This window comes from Phacochoerus africanus, chromosome 15 (genome assembly GCF_016906955.1).
Source record: "Phacochoerus africanus isolate WHEZ1 chromosome 15, ROS_Pafr_v1, whole genome shotgun sequence".
NCBI lineage: Eukaryota > Metazoa > Chordata > Mammalia > Artiodactyla > Suidae > Phacochoerus > Phacochoerus africanus.
This window is the reverse complement of record NC_062558.1, coordinates 125,122,964-125,143,479: the sequence shown is the minus strand read 5'-3', so window position 1 is coordinate 125,143,479 and position 20,516 is coordinate 125,122,964. Positions and strand designations below refer to the sequence as shown.

At 44.3% G+C, this 20,516-nt stretch overlaps 1 protein-coding gene across 15 annotated transcripts in view; it reads left to right on the top strand.

The window, feature by feature from the left end:
- Positions 1 to 20,516, top strand: part of ABLIM1 (actin binding LIM protein 1) — a 91,188-nt gene that overhangs the window by 33,255 nt on the left and 37,417 nt on the right. For 8 of the 15 annotated variants that reach the window (XM_047759821.1, XM_047759818.1, XM_047759817.1 and 5 more), the window contains exons 2-5: positions 1,904 to 1,991; positions 6,599 to 6,657; positions 9,399 to 9,482; positions 19,696 to 19,773. In XM_047759821.1, coding sequence (XP_047615777.1) covers positions 1,958 to 1,991; positions 6,599 to 6,657; positions 9,399 to 9,482; positions 19,696 to 19,773 — 255 coding nt within the window. In that variant the 5' untranslated portion in view covers positions 1,904 to 1,957. The remainder of the gene's footprint in view (positions 1 to 1,903; positions 1,992 to 6,598; positions 6,658 to 9,398; positions 9,483 to 19,695; positions 19,774 to 20,516) is intronic. The other 7 variants (XM_047759826.1, XM_047759819.1, XM_047759828.1 and 4 more) reach the window with 1 other exon arrangement.

Sequence of the window (20,516 nt, the reverse complement as noted above, 5' to 3'; positions counted from 1 at the left end):
ATCCACAGCTATCATGTCTCCACTTAAGCCTTTCATGCACATCGGTTAAATTCTACAGTTTTCCTTGTGTGGAGCTTGTGTTGAAGGGTTTATTTGTTGCTATTACCAACGAGGTTCTGTTTTCCCATCACATGGACTTCATTTGTATTGCTAAGAAAATAGGAAAATTGTTAGCTTTTATATATTCATTTTTTGTTACCTAGCTACTTGACTGAACTCTAATTTTGTTGGTGACCTTTATGCTTATTTCTTTTTTACCCTTTATCTTTATTTCTTTTTCATGATCTATCACGTTGGCTAGGACTGAAACAATGTAGAAAATCATTGGTGGATGTATACATTTCTGCCTTATTCCTATCTTTAAGGAGAATACTTCTAATGTTGCACCACTAATTATGAAAGATACACTTTATCAGCCTAAAAAAATTCCTTTCTATTTCTAACTGACTGAGGAATGTGCTTTTCACTGCAGACTATACCAGATGCCTGTCGGGGGGCCTTAATCCTTTCCCCTACATTTTCCTTGAGAATTCAGAGATTGTCTGAAGTGCCCGGGACGTCCCAGCACTGACATCCCAGCTGACCCAACATGGTTTAGAACTGAGTAGTATCTTCTCTCTTTCATTCATATTGGACCTTGGAGGGACTAAGGCAAGGAGCTACTTACTCAGTGTTAACATTTCCGGCACTCCCCTCACCCCGCCCCCTCTGCCCCCAGGAAGAAATAAATAAATAATGCTGTGTGGACAAGAACAAAATTCCTCTTTTGGAATTTTCTGACAGGCACCTCTAAAGAGATTTCATTTCTGGCTTCCCCTTTTAAATAATTTCAGCTTTTTTCCCCCTCTCAGTTAGCTTCTCACACTCTAGCGGCTACGTGGCTTCTCAGTTTCTACAGGAGGGTGTGAGGAAGGAGTCACCACCTGACCTCTGATTTCCTACTGAGATTTCACACAGGCACAGGGTGCAGCTGCTTCCAGCCCTAGGCTCTCAGCGCTGCCTTGCACACAGTTAATGCAACAGAAATGTTTTCACGGTTGATTGATGAAATGATTTAATTGCAGAGTACATTTGATCATTTTTAGGGGGTGAGAGTTTTTGCTAAGCCGTGAACGAAAGGATTTGGTTTTGTCAGGCGTGCATTTGGAGCATGACTCTAATGTGATTCGGCACCTGTCTAGAGAATTGTCCCTGTGTCCAGTGACATTTTGCTTTGGGAAAATCCACACCTGCTATGATGGCATCTGTCATATTTATGAATGCAAAAGGCCCATGCGTAATGCAGGGCCACCTCAGTAAAATGCCTTCTTCAGAAAACAATTAAAACGAGGCTTTGGCAAAAGATTATTCTCAGCAGCAGAGAAGAAAATTAGGGCTCCTTCTGAGATCAAAAGTGGTGGATGATGTCTTTCAGTATGGTTTTTCTCATCTTGATGTAAGTTGGGGAGATTTTTATTATTTTCAGACTGTTTAGCTAGGAAAGCAAGACCCGATAAATAGGATCCTTTCTTTTTATTGCTTTAGTACAAACCAGTTGGCCTCCAACCTTAATTTGGGTGTTAATAGTTTTGAGGTGGGCTTTTTGGGAGATGGAATGGACTCATCTTAGGCATGTGGCAACCATCCAGGAGAGCCCAAGCTGAGAGACAGCTGGACCCCAGAAACCCCAAAAGGCAAGACACCCTTGCACAGCAGGCATGGGTAGCTAGTATTTGAGCCCCTTCCAGATCCAGTGGGGTCTGCTTCAGCTTTTAGGGCAATTGGTATAGAAAGTTTGGTCCATTGCACAATTATTTTTCCTGCCTTAGCTTCCTTTCTTTTCCTCCAAATTTTCATGTCCAGAAAAGAGGCTGGACGCCATGACCAGAAGTAGATTAAATATTTCCTTCCTCTTCTCTTGCAGGCAGGTGACAAACATTACCATCCTAGCTGTGCACGATGCAGCAGGTGCAACCAGATGTTCACAGAAGGAGAGGAAATGTATCTTCAAGGTAAGGTGGACCCAAGGACCCAGTTAAGTTCTCCCTACCTAGGGCAAGAAAACTTTGCTATGTTTGTTTTGAGAGAAGGAGGCATTTCATTAGCTGTAAGGTTACCCAGATCCAAAATGCGTATAGCCAAATGTTACCTCATCCGTTAGTATTAATCAGCCAGGCAGTTGACGTGCTGGCAGTGAGCCCCTGAGGCTGTTAACAAATGTGTTGCTTCTGGAATGAATGAATTGGACTTGATGTTTGATGCTTTGGAGATAAGGCAAGAGTGAAGATCAGCTATGCCTCCTCCCACTACCAACCTCCACCCAACCCCCAGGAGTACGCTTGGGGAAGAAAAGATCAGAAGAGGAGAAGCATTTTTAGAAATGCTACACTTTGGATGGCTACTTGGTTTTCTTTCATTTCACTGTCCTCGAAGAAGGATTTTGGGGGGGGCCCTTCCCGGCTGTCCTTGTCCAGGCTTTCAGAAAGACGAAAATCTCATATTTGGTGAATTGCATCACGAATGTACTTCATCCCATGCAGATGACATAGCTGTCATGTTGGGAAAAAGAGGACAGAGAGTGAGAGAGAACACACCCAAAGTCCCTGAAAGAGAAATTGAGAAGTTTCTGGTGCCAAGAAAGTGCTTATTATCAGAGGGCCATTCGGTGTTTTGTTTGTTTGTTTTTTCTGTTTTAATTTTTTATTAGAGTTGATTTACAATGTTCTGTTCATTTCTGCCATACTGCAAAGTGTTCCAGTTATACATATGTGTACATTCTCCTTCTCATATGATCTTCTACCATGTTCTATCAAAAGTGATTAGATAGGAGTTCCCGTCGTGGCGCAGTGGTTAACGAATCCAACTAGGAACCATGAGGTTGCGGGTTCGGTCCCTGGCCTCGCTCAGTGGGTTAAGGATCCGGCATTGCCTTGAGCTGTGGTGTAGGTTGCAGACGCGGCTCGGATCCCGCATTGCTGTGGCTCTGGCATAGGCCAGCAGCTACAGCTCCGATTCAACCCCTAGCCTGGGAACCTCCATATGCCAAGGGAGCGGCCCAAAGAAATAGCAAAAAAAAAAAAAAAGTGATTGGATAGAGTTCCCTCAGGTCCAGCAGGACCTCATTGCCCATCCCTTCTAAATGTAATAACTCACCCCCAATTTGGTGTTTTTTAATGAAAACAACTCTGATTAGTTTTCATCTCTAAAATTCTGAAGCTTCTTAGAGCACTTTTGGGGAGGAATCTCCTCCAGTCACACAGCACCATCTGTGCAAGCATTTTACTATTTTTAGCAGGAAAAAGAGTCATTAAATAGACAAGGGCTTATCAGTAAAATTAGCAAGAACTGTAAGAGCTATTGCTTGTTGAGTTTTGCTAATTACTGGGTCTTATCAGCCTTTGCGTGTCATTTCTTCATCTCTCTCTGCACATAACACTGTGTGTAGTTTTAATGAATGGTTTGCTCTACTCTCGGTTTTGTTTTTAGGCAACGAAGAAGAGTCTCTGGAAATTGTTCTTGAGTATTAGAGCAAAGCTTTGGCTCCTCTCCCCTTAAAAACGCTAGCTGGATGAGAAATGGACAACCCAAACATCCTCTTAGCTTTCAAATGCAGTCTCTGAAAAATTATAATTAAAAGTACCACCCAATTATATTTTTTATTTTAAAAAATGTTTCATTTTATATTGGAGTATAGTTGATTCATGATGTAATGATGTTATGTTAGTTTCAGGTGTTCAGCAAAGTGATTCAGTTATACACATATCTATTATTTTTCAGATCATTTTCATGTGTAGGTTATTACAGAATATTGAGTAGCATTCCCTGTGCTATACAGTAGGTCCTCACTGATTATCTATTTTATATATAGTAGTGTGTATATGTTAATTCAGACTCCTAATTTTTCCCCCCACTTTGGTAACCATTAGTTTGTTTTCTGAGTCTGAAATATCCCTGAATTTTAAAGGACCCGATAAAGGCAAGTGACAAGCACCAAATCCATGGCCTCAGGTGGCCTTGATATGACACATTTCTCCAGGGAAAGGCTAGAATCCTTGGGAGCAATAGGCAGGTGTCACTTTACATTTTCAGCACAGAACAGATTTATCTTTCAGATGGTCTCCAGGCTCTGTTTTAAATTTGAGTGTGTCCATTACAGCACCTGCAGCCAAAGACCCAAGAGCGCATGTCACCCCTTGGTGACAGAGTGCTAAGAATTGAGACTCAGAGCTCTGGGTGCAGCCTTGTACTTTTTCATGGAGCAGGAAGCCAAATACCGTGATTTCAGGCTATGCACAGGCTACAGCACATTCATACCACAAATACACAACTCTCTGTTAAGAGGGACTGTGTTCAGAATTCCAGGATCGTCACAAAGCTCTTCGGGAGATGGGCTTCCATGTTTTCTGCCTGCCTTCTCAGCACATCCTTGAAGGATGAGCAGTTTCATCTTCCCCAGCATCCGATGTTCTTTGAGGCTCTTGGTCCCCGAGGGTCTGACCTTGGGAGAACCGTGTGATGCTGCATGCCTGCCCTGGACTCTGGACCAGGACGCATGCTCGGTGGAACCTCCACAGACACTGCTCCTGGCCCCCGCCCTGACCCTCAGCCTCAGGCTCCCCACATTAAGAGGATTTCCTGTGCTTTGTAGCAAGCCTCAGAGTAAATACCAGTGCTGAACAAACCCTGTGTCCATAGCTTTTGTTTATTTGATTTATTATTATTATTATTATTATTTTGGTGCGGGGACCGGGGGTTGAGTGAAATAGAAATGACTGTTAAATAGGGATTAAAATATTATTCTCCTATAAAGTGCTGTTTTCTTCCCCTGTCATTACTTTAAGTGTTTTAGCTCAGTGGTATAAAATAATTCAAGAGTTATTTTAATTTGATAGCTTTTCAAGGACACACAGATTGCTGCTTGAGGAGATAAAGATTTCAACAATGAAATAGGACGTCTCATATTCATGCTGAAACCCTTATTAAATTTCTGTCATCTACTGACTGCTGTCAACTTGGTGACTTTCTTCGCTAGGTCTTCTTAAGTGCCCCTCGGGTTCTTCTGCCCATCCCCACATTTGAACACACCCTTACATGGACATAGGACTTACACATGGGCCTTATCCACAAATTACATGCACTGCATCTCTAGGCATGAAGAATCATATGGGCAGGCATTGGGATCTTATCAAAAAGGAGATTTCTATTGGGTATAAGTGTGTTCCTTACTGCGGTGGTACTGGTACCATCTAGGACTGTGCTTTATACTCTTAGAAAGTGAGGTATTAACCCAGGAACAGAAATGACACTTAAGTAGTAACTTCCCTAGTTTAAAAGTGAAGACTTGAAATAATTTCGAAACTCTTAAATTTGTTGAGGTTCGCTTTGTGCCGCAGTATGTGATCAATTCTTGAGAATGCTGTATAGTAGGGGAAAAAAAATAATGTATCGGGGGAAAAAAATAATGTATCGGGGAAATAAAAAATAGTAATCAAATAAAAATGAAGTCTTTTAAAAGTTAATTAGGAAGTTCCCATTGTGGCTCAGCAGTAACGAATCCAACTAATATCCATGAGGATGTGGGTTTGATCCCTTGCCTTGCTTAATGGGTCAGGAATCCGGCATTGCCATGAGCTGTGGTATAGGTCACGGATGCAGCTCAGATCTCGAGCTGCTGTGGCTGTGGTGTCAGCTGGCAGCTACAACTCCTATTCATCTCCTAGCCTGGGAACTCCATATGCCCCAGGTGCATCCCTATTAAACCCCTGAAAATTAAAAAATAAAGTTAATTAAAATATTCAAAGTTAAAGGAAACTTAAGGATTTGTAGTGTAACTTTTGACCTTTCTGCTAGTTAGATTGATTTCCTGTATCTTGTGTAGAGGACTGATATAATCGGATCAACAAAAAATTCAGTGAGTTTTGCTTCTGGATATAAATGATCTGGTTTGACTTTACTTCCCTCATCTGAATTGCTTGATTATTTTGATGTTATATAAACATGGCTTGTGGCTTATATTTCTGAAATTAAATGCAGCTGTTGGTAAGCACACAGACATGACTTTTCAAGGATAATAATATGGTTTAAAAAAAAAAAATAACCACCCAGTCAAGACCTAAATATCTCATATCAAAACACTCTTGTGCCCAATGAGTGGTTTCTGTGGATTAGGATTTTTTTCTCTATCTTTTTTTTTTCTTTTTTCTTCGCTTTTTTCTTGTTTTAGGGCCATGCCTGAGGCATATGGAAGTTCCCGGGCCAGGGGTTGAATTGGAGCTGAGCCGCTGGCCTACAGCATAACCACAGCAATTCGGGATCCAAGCCACATCTGTGATTTACACCTGGGTTTGTGGCAACACTGAATCCTTAACCCACTGAGTGAGGTCAGGTATCAAACTTGCTTCCTCATGGATGCTAGTCAGGTTCTTAACCCACTGAGCCACAGCGGGTGCTCCGGGTTATGACTTTTATAAGAACAAGCTCAGACTAGATGAGGAAAGCTCACCTGAAGTTTGAGTTATCATGCGTCACCTGGGCACAGGGCCATGCTCAGATGTTCTGTCTAGTAGGACGGTGGTGTCTTTCCATTTCCTTTATTCTCAGCCATGCATTCTCTTTCCAGGTTCTACCGTTTGGCATCCCGACTGTAAGCAGTCCACCAAAACGGAGGAAAAGCTGCGGGTAAGGAAGGCCTCAGAGCCGAGATGCCAGGCGCACTTGATGGCTTTTGTGTTATCACTGATTCTTGGTGCTGGAGTTTGGGGTGGAATGACTTTTTATGACTCTTTTTTTCTCTATAGCAGACCCAGTGGAAAGGCCATTTGGCCAGGAAAGGAGGTCCCCTCCTACATTAAACCGATCGTAGTTTTTGTTCCAAATGCGTGTATTGGACACAGTAAGCCTGGCCTCATGAGTCAGGTTCTTAGGAAAACATTCAAGGGAAAAGGCAGACCTTACAGATGTGAAAGACATATTTCATCAAGTTCTAGGTCCAACATCTTGGCACCTCCTCACTGGGTTTTTTTGGTGCTTAGTCCGTAATGTCCCATCTCAACCCATTGCTCTCTGTGGTCGTTCCTCTGCTCTTGCTACATTCGACTGGCTTCTCAAATCCAAATGCACCAAGCGGCCTCCATCTGCACAGGCTAATGATTTGTCAGAGAAAACCTTTGGGGGAAGACATGTCAATGTGAACAGGTGTTCTTGATTGCCTTTGTAACTGAACCCTTCGGTGGCATCAAAATGTCGTAACTCCCCAGAACACTGAGCATATGGGCCAAGGGATAGACCCTCTTTAATCTCTCACATCTAAAGCCTCCTCCCGGTCTTACTCAATTCTCAGATCACCTCCAGGGGACAAGGTTTTATCTGTTTCAAAAGCAAAGAGCTGTATACCATTGTAAGGCCATGATCATAATCTATGTCTAGTACAGATGTTCCCAGGTTTTTACTGGGGCTGTGCAGTGTTTTTCAGAGCAATCATCAGACTCGATCCTAGTCCATAGGCACTCAGTTTAGCTACCTTAGTGGTACCCTTAGGAAAACGAGAGTTTGGCTACACAACCTGATGTCTCAGGGAAAAGAATGGCCCAAATTTATTTTCAAAGCTGGATTCTTGACTGGGGTATCGTATTTTCTCAATCTACTGTGAGCAGACATATGGAGCAATGGATGTAACCCCCAGCAGCAGCGCAGTTGGTATGTCCATGTGGCCTGGTCACTAATGTGTCACTTGTGAAGGAGTGACTTGGTTTCAGAGAAATGATTATCAGCAAGACCCCCCCCCCACACACACACCTTTTTGGCCTGCCATCCAGCTCTTATGCTCCTTTTCCAGTATCTTTCCTTTATTCTCTTCAGTGAAGCCTATGTGTGCCCAGGAGATTTTTTCCTTTGCTTTTTTTCTTTTCTTCTTTTTTTTTTTTTTTTTCCATTTCAACTGGCATCTGTAAGATCAGATGGGAGGTATTTTGCCAGTTGAATAACTTGGAGACTTGTCCCTTGCCTGTGACCCTGAATGAAAGTGGTTATCTTAGAATTCACCGCTGATGTGAATGATGTGATGATTATACTTTTAAGTGGAGGGGAAAATAATTACTTTTTTCTCAAAATAATTGAGTAAAGACCAGAAAAACTGGAGAGGAATGTGTCCACCTATATTCGGATGATTTGACCCCCGTTTCAAAATAAACCTTCAACTTGAGCATGTGTCTTCACCCTCCAGTCCATCAGTCAGGCAGGTACACACTGGAACAGCCCCCAGACCCTGGGAGTCTTGAGGACCCATGGATGCTTTGAAAATGGGTTATCATTCTAAAATACCAGAACATCAAAGATAGTACTTACTGCCACTTTTATTATAAGAATATAAAATTCACAGCATCACTTGTGGATGCTGCCCCCCAAACCACCCGAGCAGCTCGTGGTTTGCACTGTCTTTACAATGAGGCCTTCAGTCTTCTGAATAATCATTTTTACTCCATCCCCGATGAAGTCTTTGGGGAGACGAAGAGAGGAATGCTAACGAGGCCAGACTGAATGGAATGCATCTCTTCTCTGGAAGGATTGCTTGCATTTGCAGAATGTATTACTAAAATGATAAGAAAAAATTAACCCTCTTGATCACATCTTGATGGAACTCTTTGGATAAGTTTATGAAAACAACGAGTGAATTACTTCCACTCATTCTGGCCAAGAGGAGCTATTGTTTTGTTTTGTTTTGTTTTCCTTCCTTTGGTGAAACTTTTCCAGAGAATTCCAGAGCTCTTCTCCTAAAGCCAACATTCACCACTTGGGAGGTCAAGGCAGCCCTTGGCTTACTCACCCTGCAGTACAGCCGGCCATGCATCTCCAAGGGGAAGAAGCTCTGACGTTGGTGGGATTTAAAAGAGGACAGATTTTGAAGAGGGGGAAGGATCCTGTGCTCTCCTAAGGGTGTGTCTACAGATCACAGCCCTGAGCCAAGATTGCCAGGCCTTTCAGTACAGTTACCATAGCAAAATGAAAATGTTTTAAGAATCGTTCAGCCACCCCACCGAGTAATCCATATTCTCAATATTTCAAGAACTTGTGGGGCACTTGTAACAACAGATTCTTAGGAACAATGGCTTGATTGGCTTCTAACTCCTCATATATAGGAGTGTCTAAGGCAAAAGAAATGGAAAAGCATGATGGGGGGATTGGAACATAGGTCAACATACTGTAACCTGAAGACCAGTTACCATGCTTTTAAACATGGACAGCAAAAATGCACACATGCGCGCGCACACACCCAGTCAACTAAAGTCATGTCACTTGTTGCTCCTATCAAATTAATTTCCCTGAAGGTTTTTTGGGGGAAGGGGGTTGGGGTTTGTTGGATAGTGTTTCTGAATGGAGGCTCTTTCCTTGTTCATTCTTCCCTTTTTCGTGTTTCACGGCAGCCACCAAACACCCATCGTTCTCCATCTGATTTCTTTTATCCTAAAAGCCTGATTCGACGTACAGGACGATCCCCGTCTTTGCAGGTTGGCGCTGTGTCTGGGCTGAGGCTCGGGGCCGCTGTCCTCACCCCAGGCTTCTGCCGCTTCTCCTCTCCTGTTGCTTTTACCATCTAACATCTCGGCTCCCGCAGAAGCAGATGCTCTTCTCACCCCACAGTGTGCATCTCACATTCTGATTCTGGCTGTTTTCTTCTCTGGATGATGTTTTCGCATAGAGCAGCGGCTAAAGCATTGTCTTCAGTACAGCGAGCACATTAGAAGCTGCCCTTTTGGTCCTGTGTTCCCACATTTGGTTCCTTGAACAAATATTTGCCAGGTACCCAGGTAGAGGAAGGAAGAAAAGACAGGTACGTCATTGGAAAATGATGCAGAAACGTATCACAGAATATGAGTCATAAAGATCAGGAATGTCCCATGAGGGAGGGGGCTCAAGGCACCTCTGAGAAATAGTGGCCTCTGAGTTGCATTTTGGAGGCTGGATGAGATATGCGCAGCTAGAGATGACAAGACAAGGGGCTGGCATGGTGAAGAGAGGGGCAGAAGCACAGAGCAGGGGGAAAGCGGTGCTCAGGGAGGGAGAGGGTTGGTTCAAGGAAGGACGAGGGTCGTGGAAAAGGAAACAAATTAGACTAGGCACCTGCTCGGCAGAGGCGGGGGGCAGGGGGGGGCTGCCACCCACTCTCGCCGGGTCTCCCTACGAATCCCTGCCAGGTGGCTCTCCTTATCCCCATCTCACAGATGGAGAGACCGAGACCCATCCTAGTTAACTAACTTCCCCAGAGCTATTCCAGCGGTAAGTGGAAGAGCTGGGATTGGAACTCAGGTCTTGGAACTCGGGTCTCTGTGAGCCCATAACGTGTGGTCTTTCCACGATCCTCCAAAGGGAGAGTGAGAGAGAAACCTGGGAAGACAAAAGGAGGAGGGCATGAAACAGGGGCTAAGCCAGGTGGTGTCTGAGGCAGGGCTGGTGTGTAAGGGCACCGCGCCTGCCCAGAGGCTCCTCCGAAGCAGGGAGGGTAGCCAGCCAGCTCTCCAGATGGCAGCAAGGCAGGAGGCCGCATCCCCTGCATACACTTGACCTTCTTTCAGGATCTCTTAGAGCCCGTTGAAACCTCAGCCTGTTAAATCACAAGTGTCTTTCTGCATCCCGTCTTCATCCAGATGAAGCCCATCTTGTAGCCCTGCTGACAACCCAGGGTTGCAACACAACCCTTTCGGGTCTGGGCTTTGTGCCTACACACCAGTTTGCCGTGCTTTCTGGGACGACACTGCGGCCCAGAAGAGTTTTGGTTTGGATCTACTTTGATTCAAACTTCATCTTCTTTCTTTAAAGGCCTTGAAAGATGGAAGTATAGAGTTTGAGAGTGGGAAAAACTCTTTTAGACACCCCCCCCCCCCCCCCCCCACGCGCCCCCCCCCCCCCCCCCCCCCCCCCCGCCAACTTTATCTATAGAATGAAGTCAGCTGATGGCTATGCCGGCAGCGAGACGAACTTCAGATTCTAGGCCCTGGGTGCCTGGCCTTGGCCCCGATGCTGCCTTACATTCAGTTCAATGTGTATTCATTGTGTAACCTTGGTCTATCTCAAAGCTTTAGCTCCAGGGCCAGAATCCATGTACAGCAAACTGATACGGTATCCTGAATCCAGAGGAACAGCCAGAGTTCATCCTCAGAGCTCAGAATCAGTACCTACTTGGCAGGAAGTTGCTTTTGCAATAGCTTTTAGGTTTTTTTCCCCGAAAGTATACTTTATGACTCCAGCAGTGTCCTATTTTGTTAGCTCGAGGCTATCACCAAGTGGTTCATTTTCATGACTTGAAGAAAAATACCACCAAGTGTGAAATTTTTTCATTTGCTCCAGACCGTTAAGAGCCTTGGAGCATCTTGAGAAGTGGTGGGCTGGAGGAGAGAGAAAGAAAGAGCGAGAGAGAGAGAGAGAGAGAGAGAGAGAGAGAGAGAGAGAGAGAGAGAGAAAGGAGGGAGGGGGAGAGAAAGAGGGAGAGAGGTCTCTTTTTAAAAACTTCTCTCTTCCTATCCTGCTATTTGAAAGGGAGATCTGATCCCCATTATCCAGCGTTAAATATCAGTAAAGTCACCTGTAGCCCCATCACAGAAAGGGATAAACAGCTTGAGACCTGGCAGAGAAAATGAGCTGTTTGACAGGGTCTTGCCTCACGCATTGGCCATTGAAGACAGCTCACCAGGACCTTTGAAAAGTCTGAAAACACCAAAGCATTCTCAAGCCACCCGGATGTTTTGATCTTATAAATACTGTGGATTGCACAGCAGTTTATTTCACCAGATAATTTCAAGCACCTTTAGTTGTTAGATAAACAGTACTCCTTGCAGGGACATTCAGCCTTCTACGTCCCAGAAATAAGCCTGGTTTTATTGTGGAGGAAAGTCAAATCGATAAGAGGAAAGTCTTTTAATTATTTATATCCTGAAATTGCCCCTTCCTTCCTCTTGCTAAATTGCAGGTAAAAGAAAATGGGGAAAATAGAATTACCTAAGAAAAACCTATTCCAGGATTTTACAGGAATAGTACCTTTTGTCTATTGGTAAAAATTGGTACGGAGCCTTTGTAATTCCTGTTGTAATTCACTATAAGCAAAGCACACGGTATTCCTAGGACCGAGTTTATAATAATCTGGAGTGGATCGCTTGCTTTTGTTTTAAAAAGGGGCTTCTCTGCTGTGCCTTTGGAGGCTAAAGCATGAATGGCAGCCATCCAAAATGGGCATGAGATTTTTTTTCCTCTGAAACTAACATTCACTAGATTATAACATGTGCACTTGCAAACTGTAATATACCAAACAGACACTGTGTGTATATGTCTACAAGGGAGCTAATTAGAGGTTTTACGTATGTCTAGAACTAGGAAATAACATTGTTGGTTATTGTTTTATTTTTGTTGCTACCTTCCCTGCTGCTTTAGTCCCAGCTTTCACTCTGTTTGGATGTGTTACTCTTTTGGGTGTGTCTTTACAATTCATCAGAAGGTACAGGTGTTAAGATTTATCCTGTGAAAAACAGTGAAGCCTCTTGGCCATGGTAAAGGCTGGTGGCAGTTGTGTGACTGTCTCCAGAGAACTGGACGTGTGCCAGTGAGCCCCTCCCACTTCCTTGCAAACACAAATTTCTTTTTTTTTTAGTGTTTTTTTTTTTTTAATTAATTGATTGATTTTTCCGCATGGGAGAAAATACAGCATGGGGGCCAAGATACACTTACATGTATACATTTTTTCCCCCACCCTTTGTTCTGTTGCAATGTAAGTACCTAGACCTAGTTCTCAATGCTACTCAGCAGGATCTCATTGTAAATCCGTTCCTAGTTGTATCCCATAACCCCAAGCTCCAGATCCCTCCCACTCCCTCCTTCTCCCCCCAGGCAAATTTCTTTTCCCAAGAGGAATTCCTTTCTTGCCTGAGCAGTGAGCATTCAATGCATGCAGTTCTTAAACATATCCCTTCTTCTGCAGCTGTCCTCACCACCTGGTCTGGTGAACTTCAACAAAAACCCAAGGCAGGTACTGTGCCCCTTAGTAACCCTTCGTAGAAGGCGTCAGTCACCTTCTATCAGTAGTTGTCCCACCGGTGTTCCCGAGCCCTCTCCTCTCTGGGCGCCAGTTGCCTGTAGATTCTCCCTTCTTAGAGCATGGCTTTGGGCGAATGCACACTAGATGAACGTAGTTGTTGCATCTTCGTTCCTGCTGAACAGGGGAGGGTGGGTGTGGCAGAGAACCCTCTAGCACCCTCCTTGGAGGAAGGAACCAGGCATGGTGCATGGTGACCCCTAATTGGCAATAAGGGGAAATTTTCATTTCTCTGTTGAAGCTCTGGGCAGCGTTCTGCTAAGTGTTTTGAATGGTCAGCATTTGAGGAATGGTGAGAGCTGGGGTAGAAACGTAAAAAGATCTCTTCGGTGTAATTTTCATTCTGTGATTGGGCCTTCTGAAAGGTAGAGCAGATGGCCAAAGTCAAGGGATGGGGAAAATAACAAGTGAAAGGTAGTCAGAGGGCTTTTTTTTAGTTTCATACAGAAAACAAAAAGACGTGCATTTTCAAGCGCTTGCTAGTAGGATCAAACGCCATTTTTTTCCTCTTTCCTGTTGGAATGAACTACTAGTCTCCTGGTGAGACTTCCTTGTTGACTTTTTTTTTTTTTTCCTTTGAGGAAAGTAAAAGTCTTTCTGAAATCGAAAGTAAGTACGTGAATGCGTGCTGGAGCAATAAATGTGGCAAAGAGAGATTCAGTGAGAACTGCCGCATGCAGCTAGAAGGTTCTTTCTGAAGGATCCTTTGCTCGTGTTACCAAAATAAGGGTGAAATTATTTGCCTGATCTTGTTGGCAAAATACTTTGAAAGAGCACAGCCAATCTATCATCCTTCCTATATCTGCCTTGCTTTTGCCATCTCTCCCCGTGCCCTCGAAAGATGGCATCAAAAGAAAGAACTGAATTTTTCCAGCTGTGCCTTCAAGTTGTTTTTGTCTCTAAGACATGAAGGAAAAAGTGATTAAAGGAGAGTAAGGAAACTGCTTGGCTGCAACAGCTTCATCACAATCTTTGTTTTCTTTTTCTCTGTAGATCAGATCTGGACATACTTTTGGGGATAGATATTTGAAATTCATTTATAATACAGGCAGGAGGGTAATCGTGCTTATCATAACTCTTATAGAGAACTCTAGAAACAAAGGCTACTGACACATTTGGGTTATTAATTTAAAGCAGTGAATCACTGTTGTTAACTTGGATATCTGAATGCATTGAAATAGCCATTTAGGTTAAGTAATTGCGTATAAAGATCATATGGAAGTATGGATTACACAGCCCAAACAGTGACACTGGAATTAATGGTAGAGAAGTAACTGTCAGGGAGACTTAAAAGAGGAAAAACATGCCACTAAGGTGTTGCTTTTGATGTTGCCATGAGTTTTAAATTGAGGGTGTGGATGTGAGCTGCTGTTGGAAGACAGCTCTGTGCCTTTTGAAGATGAAGGCCATCAGAGACCTTCAGCAAGTCAGTATTAATTAGGAGAAAAATAGAGCTAGAAGAAAAAAAGGGGTTCTTTTAGTAATAAACAGGATGTTAATTTAAAATTCAGCATGTTTATGTGCTTTCTTATTTTAAAATACTTCTCACAGGGTTCCCTGGTGGCTTAGCAAGTTAAGGATCTGGCATTGTCGCTGCAGTGGCTCAGATTGCTGCTGTGGGGCACGTTTGATCCCAGCCTGGGAACTTCTGTATGCCAGGGGCACAGCCAAAAACAAAAAAACAAACAAACAAAAAAAAACTTCTCTCAGATTGCATTTTCATTTTAGGTCTTGAACTATTTAAATGTCTTTTGTCATAAAATGTACTATTAGGATTTTTTTAATGTAAAAAATTGTTTTTACATTAAAAAAAATTGAAGTATGGTTGATTTACAATGTTGTGTCAATTTCTGCTACATAGTAAAGTGATCCAGTCATACATATATACATTCTTTTTCTTTTCTTTCTTTTTTTCTTTTTTTTTAACAGCCACACCTGTGGCATAGGGAAGTTCCCAGGCTAGGGATCAAATTGGAGTCGTAACTGTACGTCTATTTCACAGCCACAGCAACACCAGATCCAAGCCCACCTGCAACCTATGCCGTACCTTACAGCAATGCCGGATTCTTAACCCACTGAGCCAGGCCAGGGATCAAACCCACATCCTCACAGAGACAATGTTGGGTCCTTAATCCACTGAGCCACAGTGGGATCTCCTATACATTCCTTTTCTTATATTATCTTCCATCATGGTCTATCCCAAGAGATTGGATCTAATTCCCTATGCTATACAGTAGGACCTCATTGCTTACCCATTCTAAATATAATAGCTTTTTAAAAAAAAATTAACACTTAAAACACATAAGAAATAAAACTCCACATGGTTAGAACTCTAGATGTTTAAAATTGAAATGTAAATTTCTAAATATTTAAAATGAAAACTCCAAAAGCAATAGACTAGTTTTTAGAATTAACTTTACTATCTTCATACGGGAGACACCTCTCACCTGTGTCGGTTGAGCAAATACACTTTGGGAGCCTTTGGGGACTAGGGCACAAAGCGGGCAGGCCCTGGGTACCAACTGGGCCTTGAGCATGGTTCACAAGGCAGCAACCGGGAACTGTCCCGGCAGGCGAGTCAGGCCTGTGCGAGTTCTTCACCATCCATCACGGCAGGGCCTTCGTAACTGGAGCCCAGATATAAGCAGGAGGTCACCATCTTGGGGGGATGCAGAAGCACTTCACGGCGTTCTCAAGAAGAGGAAGGACCTGCGTCAGCTCCAGGGGCTGAGATGATGAGCATCCCTGAGTTCTCATGGGAGCCTCCACACCGCAGAGACCTCTGGGAAGTCTGGTCTGTGACGCCCACCTCTGCAGGGACCATCCTAGCATGAGGAGCAAGTCTGAGGCAGTGCTGTCCTTCATTATTTGAGACGAACTGGCTAAGAACTCCCGTCTAAGGGTCTTTGCCACGTGCCAGGCAAGGTGCTTGAAGCTTTTATATGCATTGACTCCTTTCTCCCGAGAAAGTAAGTGGCGTTAGTCCCCTGTCCTCTATTCTATGAGTAGGGAAGGCGAAACCCAAGGGAAAAAATGAGAGAGAGAGAGAGAGAAGGAAAGAAAAAGTACTCAGATAATGTCACCCAGCCAGGAGAGCCGGTGTGTGAACCAAGGTATTTGAGTCCAAAGCCAGCCTTTCAACCCCACCAGATTTTACCATACAGAGTTGTGTTTTATCATTTTCAACAGTAATACAAGTTAAGGACCAGTGTAAGAAAATAGGCGAGCAAGAATGCCTGTCGAAGTAAAGTTTAGCAGAAGTCAAGTTTATGGTAAGGTTAGGAGGTCAGAAGGAAGCAGAAGCAAACAGGGGCAGATGCAGGAAGGAAAGAGCAGATTCTGAATCTCCAAGAGCCGTCTGGAGCATTTGCCTAATATGCGAAATAGTCTGAACAGGCATGTGGCAGGGCGATCTCTCTCTAACAGGAGCCAGAGCTGCGGTGGATTTGGTGAACATCAGACTGACTTCGAAAACTGACTCTGGGGAGTTCCCTGATGGTCTAGTAGTTAGGATTTGGTGTTTTCGCTGCTGCAGCCCAGGTTCAATCCCTGCTCCAAGAACTGAGATCTCACATCAAGCTGCTGCACAGCACGACAGAAAACAAACAGAAAGAACAACAACAACAACAAAAACTGACTATGAAACTTAAAAACTGACTATGAAACTCTTAAATCTTTATTTTGGACTCCGAGAACCCAGGAGAGCTGCATGCAAGTTGGAGATGATTCAGGTCTGAAAACCTTGGAAGAATCGAATGGAATTTGACGAGAATTCAGATTGTCGGCTGACTCTTAAAACCTTGAGCTCCGCAAGATGAATAAAGTAAATGAACAAGACATAAGCTTCAGAGAGAGCCTGTGTCACTCAGAGGATACTTCCTGTGAAGAAGGAAGGCCAAGAGACTAAACGGGGCCTGGCTGCTTCATCCAGAGACCCTTCCTTCCGTGGAGTTCTCCATCTCAGAGGGGAGTCATGGGGACCCCATCCTGACCTGTGCTCATGTTCGTCCCCAGCTATGTTCCTACTGGTGTGCACAGCACACGAGAGAATGAAGCACTTGAGCCATCCCCAGGTGCATGGTCGCAGGAAAGACAGCAAGATCCCTGACCCACATTTGGCCAAAATAAGGATGCGTAGGAGCTCCCCTTCGGCCCAGCAGGTTAGGAATCTGGTGTCATCTCTGCTGCAGCTCAGGCCACTGCCATGGCCCGGGTTTGATCCCTGGCCTGGGAACTTCCATACGCCACGGGCACAGCCAAAAAAATAGATAAAATAAAATAAGGATGAGTAACTTGGGAGAGACCCTGCAGCTCAGTGTGCACTTGAGCTTCTCACACAGCATCTACGCTGCTTGTTAATGAAAATAATCCTTTGCCATGGCAACTCCAGCAACTGAAGACATCTGACTGTCCTGGGGTGCCCCCTCTCCCGCCCCACCCAACACTAAGCTGGTGGTCCAGGCTTCTTCTAAGCTAGTGGCAGTAAAAACATTTTCACTGAGCAGATACTCTTCTGCTAGTTCATCTCAATATTTTTCTTTTACTTTCACCTCATTTGTCCCAAAGCCACGTTGATGAGAAATACATGGTTACACCTGCCTTACAACATGAGCCAAAATTTAGCACAGGGATTAAGCGCTTAGGGTTCTGCCTCTGCATGACTGACTTCAAACCCTGACATTTGCCTCCCTGTGTGTGACTTTTCCCTCATCTATAAAATAGGGGAGCTCCCGCTGTGGTGCAGAGCGTTAAGAATCTGACTGCAGTGGCTCGGGTGGCTGCAGAGACATGGATTCAATCCCTAGTCTGGTGAGAGGGGTAAAGGATCTGCTGTTGCCTCAGCTGTAGTGTAGGTGACAGCTGCAGCTCAGATTCAGTTCCCGGCCCAGGAATTTCCATGTGCCTTGGGTGCAGCCATAAAAAAAAATTAAAATTAAAAATAAGGATGTTAGCAATTCCTTCTTCATGGGATTATTGAGAAAATTAAATGAGATCATGCCAGGAGTTCCCATCGTGGCTCAGTAGTTAATGAACCTGACTAGTATCCATGAGGATGCAGGCTCAATCCCTGGCCTTACTCAGTGGGTCAAGGGTCCAGTATTGCCTTGAGCTGTGATGTAAGTGGCAGATTCAGCTCAGATCTGGCATTGCTGTGGCTGTGGCATAGGTCCGTGGTACAGCTCCAATGGGACCCCTAGCCTGGGAACCTCCATTGGCTATAGCTGCAGCCCTAAAAATACAAAAAATAAAAAAATAAAAAGTAAAAATCAATCAATCAATCAATGAAATCATGCCTGGGAAGTGCTTGGCACAGGTCCTGCCACATAGTAAGTGAGCAATAAACATTCGCTTTTGTTAATATTCTTGCGTTGTACATAAGAGGTTTTGCTTTTATATTGAATGTGGAAAACACGAGATCCTGGCCACTGGCAGCTGAAGGACTGCCTGTAGTTAATAATTATCCCTCAGAGATGGCTCAGCTTTCTGAAAGGGTGGCCTCTGTTATGGAGAGCCACATTGTGGTGGTGTCACTTCTGTGTTTTGATTGGGACATGGATTCAGGAGTTGGGCTTTGTGAATAATGCTATTGTGTGAATCCTTCCTTCTTGAACATACTCAGATTTGGGGAGTTTTCTCCTAGTGAGATATGCCTGTGATTGGAAAATTGTCTCTCTGGGACGAAGGCACTAGTATGTGGCAGGTCTGGGAGAGGAGGCCCAGAAGTGTTGAGCCTGGTACACTTCCACTTGTGCCCAATGATTTCTCCGACCCCTTACACAGCTGGTGAGGACAACCGATCACACCCCTCCAGTGACTTCTTACTATCGCAACGAGTCTAATCACTGCCTGCCTCGCACTGACCCCGCAGGTTTGCTTTCATTGTTTCAGATGTCAGCTACTTAGCGATGCAAACCCTTGTTTCTAGGAGGGTTTTTGGAGGGCTCAGTTACACTCACATTCAAGGTACCAAAACATCAATAGAAACAGCACTGAAGGAGTTCCTGTTGTGGCTCAGCGGTAACAAACCCAACTAGGATCCATGAGGATGTGGGTTTGATCCCTGGTCTTGTTCAGTGGGTTAAAGAATCTGGCATTGCCGTGAGCTGTGGTGTAGGTCACAGATACAGCTTGGATCCCATGTTGCTGTGGCTGTGGTGTAGATGGGCAGCTGTAGCTCCAACTGGACCCCTAACCTGGGCACTTCCATGTGCTGCAGGTGTGGCCCTAAAAAGACAAAAAAGGAAAGAAAGAGAGAGGGAGGGAGGAAGGAAAGATAGAAAGAGAGAGAAAGAAGAAACAGTACGGAAGAGGAAAAGTCCTATTTCTAATATAGATCTAGAATGTACCAAACAGAGAAAGGCCTTCCCCACAGCCACAGCGACCCCAGATCTGAGCCGCATCTGCTCCCTATGCCGAAGCTGTGGCACCGCCTGATCTTTTAACCCACTGAGCGAGGCCAGGGATTGAACCCGCATCCTCACAGATACTAGTCAGATTCTTGTCGAATTCTTAACCTACTCATCCACAATAGGAACTCTTCTTTTTAACCGGCTTGGTCTTTCGGAAAGCATAGGGACTTAGGCCAGTCTTGACTCTGCAGCCAAGGTCTGAACTCTCACAGGTCACGCTTTCTTTTACAGCCCACCAGGACCTCCTCTGAAAGCATTTATTCTAGACCAGGCTCCAGTATCCCTGGCTCCCCAGGTCATACCATCTATGTAAGTATCTCCTTCTGGAAGACTATTCCGGTCCAGGTAAGGTAGCAGAGGGTAAGCGTGGCCTGAATAACCCCAAAGCCAATAATTCACGATTTCTCTTTCTGTGGAGAGACCCACGGTTCCTTCTTGTGGATCAGCCATCTCAATCCCGTTTTCCTCCAGGCGATCAACTGTGTCCATTGATAGAGTGATGAAGTAGGTGGCGTATAAAGTGCCCTGAGAGGATGCAGGACTCAAACAAATGTTCCTCAATTGCATATAGCTGTTGGGGGATTCATTATACATTTTATATAAAAAACGTTGATATCGAATATTCTTAAATTCTGCCACAGAGGTCTTTAAATATTTAGTCTGTTCAGTATGCCCTTCTTGTTTTTAACTATCTGGGAGGATTTTTTTGACCCCCTGAGCTTTTCCTTCTCTGTAATAAATTTAGAAAAACTATCCTGAAGGTTTGCAGGCTTCTCTATTTGACAAATTCTACGTAGATTTTTTTTCTTTTCCTGAAGTTTTAGTGACTTAAAAAAAAGACCCATGAACTGGGGAGTTCCCGTCGTGGCACAGTGGTTAACGAATCCGACTAGGAACCATGAGGTTGCGGGTTCGGTCCCTGCCCTTGCTCAGCGGGTTAACGATCCGGCGTTGCTGTGAGCTGTGCTGTAGGTTGCAGACGCGGCTCGGATCCCGCGTTGCTGTGGCTCTGGTGTAGGCCGGTGGCTACAGCTCCGATTGGACCCCTAGCC